Below are 7861 nucleotides of genomic sequence, written 5' to 3'. Positions count from 1 at the left end.
CCTCTGCCAATTTAACTCTTAAGATGGGGTGGCAATAATTAAAAGCATGAGGCCTTTTCCATTAAATACTAAAGTAGATCTACATCACGTTCTATCTTAAACGTAATTCTCCCCAGGATACATAAGTTGCAAATACACTAGTGGAGCTTCATTTTAATGTGTATTCTGAATAAAGTTTTGCAAGACACTTTTCAGCTAATTTTACATCAACAATGAAACCTTACTGCTCAGCTCCTATTTCAATAAAAGGTTCATGTGAAAAGAAACCAAACTCCTACCCAGTGTAGGTTTCCTCTATCAGATAAAAGTCACTGCATTTTAACAGGTATAAATCATTTTTTAATTACAACTGCATTCTCAAGACAATGTAAAGAAAGTTTCCGACTCGAAGCTACCAGCGTATCGCAGCCAGAATTGCAGGAGCATAATTCACAAACACTGAAAAAGTAAACAGTGTGGCAATAGCAAAACTTTCAAAAATCTTGTTGTATACCAAAAACTGTCAGACTGCATTGGGTCACAGGTAGACCCTCAACAACGCTGACTGAAACACATTTTTTACAGCATGAACCTCAAAAATGATCAGTAGGCCAAGTTAACACCTGAAACTATAACAAAAACAGGCATTCAGAGCTGACCTCCTATTATTCAATAAGTTGTAAAAACTGTTGCTCGAGTGCATTTGTACAATAATACATGTAAAACTACAAGACCATTTTAATATTTGGATAGGGACATAACGTATGCAAGTTATGAAATCTGTTTAGAAACATTGGTTTTAGCAAGACACCCGCCTACTAGTGATCCTCAAGCCAACAATGTGAGGCTTGAATGCTTAGCTCCACTTTCAAATGAATGCCCCCTGTTGAAGAAACTATGCTCCTCCCCTCTGTTTTCTAGGGCAGAGCTTCCTGTCAGAGAAAGGTCTGCATTTACTAGGTATACAAAAGCGTTTTCACTGTTGACACTGTTGACTCTTTTTCTAACACTTTACTTTCTAAAAGTGGAACAAAACAAAGTCAAACTACATCAGACTACAGTAAGCATGTAACCACATATTAGTATTTTATAACAGAAAGTTGAACTTGAGCTTTATACTTGAGAAAAGACTGACACCTACTGGCCAATACTAATACAGGCACATATCTTTGTATGCTGTACTAGAAGAATACACCAGGAAAATCCATAGAAGGCTTTTCAATCATGTCACATTCTATTAAAAAACAGTGGATACAACTGAGCATATACACACATTTAAAAATAGAACCTATTCAATGTCCACAAGAGAAATCAGAAGACTGCATTTCTGCAAAAGGTCTCTTTCAGGCAGCTTTAGTCATCTTTAAGCCCTCCAAAGACAGCTGTGGGGACACTCTTCTGTTCAAGCTGCACCTCTGTGAAGGCCAAGAGGAGATGACAATTATTACATGCATATTCATGAATAAAACATTTCCGCATGAATGTTTAAACACCAAATGTTTCAGTTTTACAGCTGAGGCTGGGCCTGTAGTGTCAGCCACTTACCATCTGGTTCCTGGTTGGCATCGTCTTCATCCTCATCATCATCAATGTCAATCTCATCCGGATTGGCTTGTTTGGAAAGCTCAGCCAACTCACTGCGAGAGGTGTCACTCCTGCACAGATGCAAACACTTATGTGTCTCAATTTGCTTTGGAGCATGTAGTCCAGTTTCATAAAAATAATACATTTTCACAGATATTTTCACTGGAGTAAAAAAAAAAAAAACAAAAAAAAAAAAACAAACCTGACGAAGAGAATCTTCTCTTTGGGCTTGGGTTTGTCCTGCTCGGCCTCTGCAGCAAGCTGCTGAGCTTTCTGCTCCAACATCTTCATGTCATCAATTCCCATTTGGCCTGGAGCAAGATCTGACACTGGATACAAGACAGAAAGATGGTTGGACAAAAACAGAAACATTATCAAAAATACATTAGTAAATTAATACTTCTAGGGTGTAACTTTAGGATTTGGGGCAAATGTGTAGTATTGTCATTAAATATAACATCCTCCCAATATCCTGTACGGCCCATACAGTTCATGGTACTAGCAAAGGCCGAGCTTGTGATTGGCTAACGAGTGCTGTAAGCTCTCTTACCAGTGCCTGTGGAGCTTGTTGTGGCCTTCATCATCTGAGAGGACATAAAGTTGACCTGGGTGTTGTAGGTGGCCTGGACACTGCGTTTGATCCTCAGCATTTCCCTAATAGTGTCCTCATTTCCATGGCGGATCTCAAATTCTTTCCAGGTCTGCCAGAAAGTAGCTGTGACCTGAAAAATCAAGTGTATAAATTTATCAAGAGGAGTTATGATATGCGCAACATTGATGAAGATGTTTATTCAGAAACAGCGAACAGCAGGAGGTGGTTTATCTCACCCTGGGGTCACAGATCTGGGAGCAGTAGGAGTAGATTGCTCTCCCTCGATCAATCTCACCCAGTTTACTCTCCATGTCTGCAAATCGCAAACACATGTCCCTCGCATGCTCATCAGGAAGGACCTGAATAATTTCAAAGATACAATTAAAATTTTAGTTATTATCATAATGAATAGAACATAATGTTTATGTACGTTATTTAAGCCTTTTCTGGAACATTGTAAACTAGTGCATGCTAAGATTTTCTGGCATAAAAACAAATCAAATTGGGCTAGCTTCGTTTTAAGCCAGGGAGGAAAATCCTGTAAATTATTAAAAAAGCAACACTAAATAGCTTTATAGCACTGCTTTACAGCAAACCTTGTAATGTTGATAGGTCTGAATTAATAGAGGGATGTGAGTTATAATCCACAGATAATAATTTGAAAGTATCAGATACAAAGAATAATTATCGTTCTCAAGTACATGTGTGGATACATTATAAAGCAAAAGCTCAGGAAAATCCTACACTGATGATCTTCAGTGTTGCATCTACATGAACCAACTGAAAATCAATATAACTCAATATGATTGTTGTCATATTCATCAATGCTTTTACCACGTACCTCGATAGCCTTCTGGTAAATTGCTCTAGTATATGTGACACCATAAATTTCAGCTGCTCTCTTGATGTAGATATTGAACATGTGATGTCTCTCCTCATTTTCTACTGCCTGGGTTGCTCTTTCATAGACAGCCATGGCATGTCGTGCCAATCCATATCCCTCCTCCAATTTGGCATACAACAGGTAAATGGCTGGAAAGCAAAGCGCAGTGGTACATGCGGTTTAAGTACATGTCAATATGGAATATAATGTGTAAGTTGTCAATAGGCTTCCAACAAAGATACTTACTCTTGGCAAACTTGGCAGGGCAGCCATCCAGGGCTTGTTCAAATAAATCTCTAGCTCTCTCCAGTTTTTTGCCCCCATAACGATCAATGAACTTGGTGAGGTAGGTGTTCCAGATGTCATAAACATTTGGCCACCTGAAGAGAGCAATACCACGCTCATATGCCTAAAAAAGGTATCGACAAAGACATTAAAGAATTGTTTAAATGGGTGGTACGCTGACCAGGGAAAGAATCCATATTGACATTAAATGTTGGTTAATTAATTAGTGGCATGTTATTACTTTGAAGCTCTCCTCAAAGTAGTTGTGCTCTTCAAGAAACATGGCATAATTGATGATGATCTGCGGCGTTGCGATGCGGAGGTCAATAATGCGGTCATACACTGCTTTTGTAGACTAAGGACAAAAAAAAAAGGCAAAATGGAAGAAGAATTAGACTCAACATATACAAGTCAAAGAGACAAACAGAGGCACACAGTGGATGAGGACACTAAGACCAATACTAAATAGAGTTTACCTGCCATGAATATCTTTAATTCATATGAAGAATTGTGAAACACACAGACATGTAGTGAGCATACCTGGAAAGTGCCAAGGCTCTCCTCCAAGTCCGCCAGCATAGACCAGACCTTCAAGGACTTGTAGACTCTGTTTTGGACTGGCTCGGAAGCATCAAAGTACTCCGCTTTCTTAGATGGGATGGCTGTAGCTTTCTGTATTCAAACCATTAAAAAAAAAACATGTTTTACAACTATACGCACTAAGCATTTATACCCAAATATATAAGTCAATAAGTCAATACTCTAATCTCTTAGTCCCTTAAACTACCTGGTGTGCGCAATCCACTTGGTTTAGTTCCTCCAAACACAACATAGCTGTGCAAAGTCTGAAAGGTGGGCAAAGATCCAGACGAAGCAACTAACAGTATGTAATATTTTAGTTACTTAATAACCAAGCTAGTGTTTTTAGTTGAATGCCAACCTTCTACGCTACACACAATTATGATATGCACACTCAGGTCTTATCTGTGGACTACTGGATCAGTTACTAGGTATTAAGTTTGAAAATCATTAGGTAACTCTCTTAGGTAATTCTACTATTTTACTGACTGCGAGATACAAGTGTCTCACCCTCAGTATGCGCAGTGCCTGTTCATAGTTCTCATGGCGTAGCTCCATCTCTCCATATTCACACCACACCGCAGCAAGGTCATCCACCTGCTTGTAGTTCACCTTGGTAGCCTTCTCAAAAATGGTCCTGGCCTGGATGACAGTAAGTAAACTTAAGACATATCAAGAATAGAAAGAAATATCTGATCTGAATTGCACAGGGTTTCCAGAATATCTGTGGAAGGACCTCAATGACTTACATCATCCAACTGCTCGTTTTCCTCATAGAATTTAGCGAAGGAAACCCAGAGAGAGTGAGGCTTCCCTGTGGCCTTCATTGGATCCACAGTCTGCACTGCCTCAGTGTATGTGTTGATGATCTGCAGAAGATTGAGATGCAGAAGTTTGTTCAATTGCATACCACGATGAATTGTGTGAACTGTGCCCGTTAAAAAAAAAAGAAGAAAAAGGCCTATAACTCACTTGCCGTGGATTGCCCTCATACAGTTTGACCCGCTTGTGCCACTCGTGAACATTGTGAGGATTCTGCCGCAGCAGTACACTGTTCAACAGGAGGGGCCGCCGAGCTATCAGCTGCTCAAAGCGGGCCAGTCTAAGCTCCAGGTCTATGTCCTCTGGGAGGAGAAGGACAAAGAGTGAGGCACACATGACAAGAGATGTAAAAAGAAAGGATTGTTGCCAATATTAATGACTCGACACACACCCTCTTCATCCTGCCCCATCTCAGCAGTGGTCTCCATCTTCGCTGCGATCATGCTCTCTTCAAACTGGGCATAACTATCAAATACTTGTGTGAAGTCCCTTACAGTTACAACCGTAAGGATGGCCTCTTCATACACATCACGAGCCTGAGAAATACAAGACATTATTAGTCACAGTGAGTCAGTCAAACCAGGAAAAAATTAAATTAATGTTTATGCGATTCAATGCTTTATAGATAGATAGATATACTTTATTGATCCCAAGCTGGGAAACTGCAGTGTAGCAGCAGCATATATGTATAAAAATGGAAGCATTCAGGGGAAACACACCTTTTCAAAGTGACCACTCCTGATATAATAGTCAGCTAAAGAGCACCAGAGTTTTCCAAGTTGGTCTGTGAAGCGAGTGAGACCTCCTCGGATGATGGCTCCCACATTCAGAGAGGTCACCTTATCAGGGTTCTGGGAGATCAGGTCGCATAGCTCATGCCACAGCTGCCCAACAAATAAATACAGAAACAAGATTAATCTTTTTTTTCTGGTCAGCTTAAAAAAAACAGGGCATATTCAGAGGTGCTTGGGTTGAGATTAAATCTTACTTGATAGTTAGATTTGCCCTCTTTGGACACAAAGTTTTCGTCATTGACAACAGCCGCTAGTCGCACAGCTGCTTCATCCAAGCGGCCAACAGACCGTAAGTAGTCTATGTATTCCTCCGCATTCTCTGGAGAAAGCTACAGGGTACAGCACATATTAAGGACATGTTCATTCATGTATAAAAATAATTTAAATTTCAACATGAGAGAACAGAGACAAAGCAAAACACACTACACTCGTAACACACTGCTTTCCTTTTTAATAGTAATTTCACTTATAAATAGTAATACTATTCTGTTGTATGAAAAACAATTGTAATCAAATGTGTTTTGCTTCCTAATGAACATTAAAGCTCAATATAGTATTCTGACAAAGCCTTTTCTGAATCCTTAAGAACTGAGGATCCACATCCATTCTCCATAAATTTCCACTTAACACATAACAGTTCAACTATCAGTATAATCAGAAACCTTCTTCCCTACGTGACATCCTAAATGAAAGCTGCTGTATGGAACTAGTTTGTGTACTATGCTCTCACCTTAAGGTACCTGCGGTACACCCGGATGGCTGTCTCAGGCAGGGGCAGGTTACGGACAAAGCGGAGATACAGAGGCCAGATGCGCGGATGCTGAGTAACAGGAAGAGCTCTGAGTGCACGGTCGAATGTTTGCCGGCTTCTTGTGATCTTGCATTGAGACACAAGGAACTGGCAGTAATCAAGCCATATTCTGGGCATCTAGTTTAAGAAAAGACATATGGTTAGTTCAACGCACAGCCTCCACAGATGACAATGTACTGTTGTCTTGTATTGTCTGTCAAGTGGTTAAATATGGAGTTGTGTAGGAAGTATCACCTTATGCATGAACACCAAGGCCCTTTCATGGCAATTATTGACCTCTTCATAGGTTGGTTCAGTGATGCATTTCCCTTTGACTTGCTTCCGTCTCTCTCTCAGATAATTGTACCACAGCTTATAGCTGTAGAAAAAGAAAAAGAAAAGAAGGACGGGGGGTATAGACCATAAGAAAAAAGTAGTTGAACAGAATCTTAAACCTGATTTGGCCTTTTAGACACAATCCCCTCAAAAAAAGTGAAGGTAGTACCCAATTATTTTAACAACAACAACGCTAGTCACATTAAAACCAGTGACGATCTTTGATAAATGTCCAAGGTCAAAATATTCTTGCACGTACATATGTGGTTGCAATATTCTGTGGACTTTTAATTCAATGTGTGTGCTTTCTTTACAGCGTTACCCTGTAGTGTCAGTCACCTGCCAGGCAGCTCCTTCAGAGCCCGCTCATATATCATGTTCAGGGTGGATTTGAGTCCATTCTGTTTGAATTCGATGTAACGCATCCAGCATTTGACCGAGTACGGGTTCCTGATAATCTCCTCTTCATAAGGCAGATCATCGTCCTCCTAGTAGAGCCACAAATCACACAACACAACACTTCAAGTACAACTGTAATAACTTCTTGACATAGTTGCGTCTCCTACCGCTAACATTAGCGCAACAGCGTAACGTTACTATGACGTTAACTCCTCGCCCTTCCGTAGATTTTAGATTAAATATGAACAAATTAACGGCGATCAAAGGATAACGAACTACGGTGTGTTCGTAATTTGAAATATTTTAACTACAATTAAGGAATAAGACACACGCTAACTTTAAAAACTGCTACACGAAGCAAAGCTAACGTTAGCAGTCCAGTAACAGTGATCTAACTCATGCTCATTGATAAGTTACTGCACGGTGGCGCTTACAAACATAACATCGGGTTTTCCATTTAGCGAAGGCATTTCTTCATACAGTGAGTGGTCGTTCGAGATAGAAAATAAAAAGTAATGCTAATTGTTGCTAACACTAGCTTTCAGGCTACTCAAAGCGTGTAGTTCTCAGTGATACTTCCGGCTTCATCACCATACGTCACGAAAAATCTTCTTCGTTGCTTTTTTTTTTTTTTTGGCGGATTGTAATACCAACTTTTAGGTGCTTGGCGCCACCTACCGCACTCGAGTATGTATAACAGAATCTAACCTTGTTTACATTAGTCTAATGATGAAATACAATGAGTTTATAGTAAATATATATATGTATATGTATATATATGTATATGTCTAGGTTGTTCTATTTACTTATTGTGTTGT

At 39.7% G+C, this 7861-nt stretch overlaps 1 protein-coding gene across 1 annotated transcript; it reads right to left on the bottom strand.

Moving 5' to 3' along the window:
- Nucleotides 1-316: 316 nt before the first annotated feature.
- xab2 (XPA binding protein 2) lies at nt 317-7513 on the bottom strand. Its single transcript, XM_035655541.1, has 19 exons — nt 7478-7513; nt 6984-7132; nt 6564-6687; nt 6249-6446; nt 5713-5847; nt 5444-5608; nt 5116-5260; nt 4875-5026; nt 4652-4771; nt 4413-4544; nt 3864-3995; nt 3565-3678; nt 3285-3447; nt 2997-3187; nt 2392-2514; nt 2114-2285; nt 1766-1892; nt 1525-1634; nt 317-1394 (listed from the first exon to the last, which is right to left on the bottom strand). The coding sequence occupies exons 1-19, from the start codon at nt 7511-7513 to the stop codon at nt 1333-1335; spliced, it is 2550 nt and encodes an 849-aa protein (XP_035511434.1). The 3' UTR covers nt 317-1332.
- Between the last annotated feature and the right edge of the window lie 348 nt (nt 7514-7861).

This window comes from Morone saxatilis, unplaced genomic scaffold (assembly GCF_004916995.1).
Source record: "Morone saxatilis isolate NCDOM2014 unplaced genomic scaffold, NCSU_SB_2.0 Contig14, whole genome shotgun sequence".
NCBI classification, from domain to species: domain Eukaryota; kingdom Metazoa; phylum Chordata; class Actinopteri; family Moronidae; genus Morone; species Morone saxatilis.
Note: the sequence above shows the minus strand (reverse complement) of the source record. Positions and strands in the feature narration are given on the sequence as shown.

Excerpts from the sequence above, each read along its gene's own strand:
- xab2 (XM_035655541.1), bottom strand. The coding sequence starts at position 7,513 with ATGCCTTCGCTAAATGGAAAACCCGATGTTATGTTT. Across the intron at positions 5,027-5,115 it reads GATGGGGCAGGATGAAGAGG|AGGACATAGACCTGGAGCTT; the intron begins GTGTGTGTCGAG and ends TTCTCCTCCCAG. Across the intron at positions 4,545-4,651 it reads AAAACGAGCAGTTGGATGAT|GCCAGGACCATTTTTGAGAA; the intron begins GTAAGTCATTGA and ends ACTGTCATCCAG.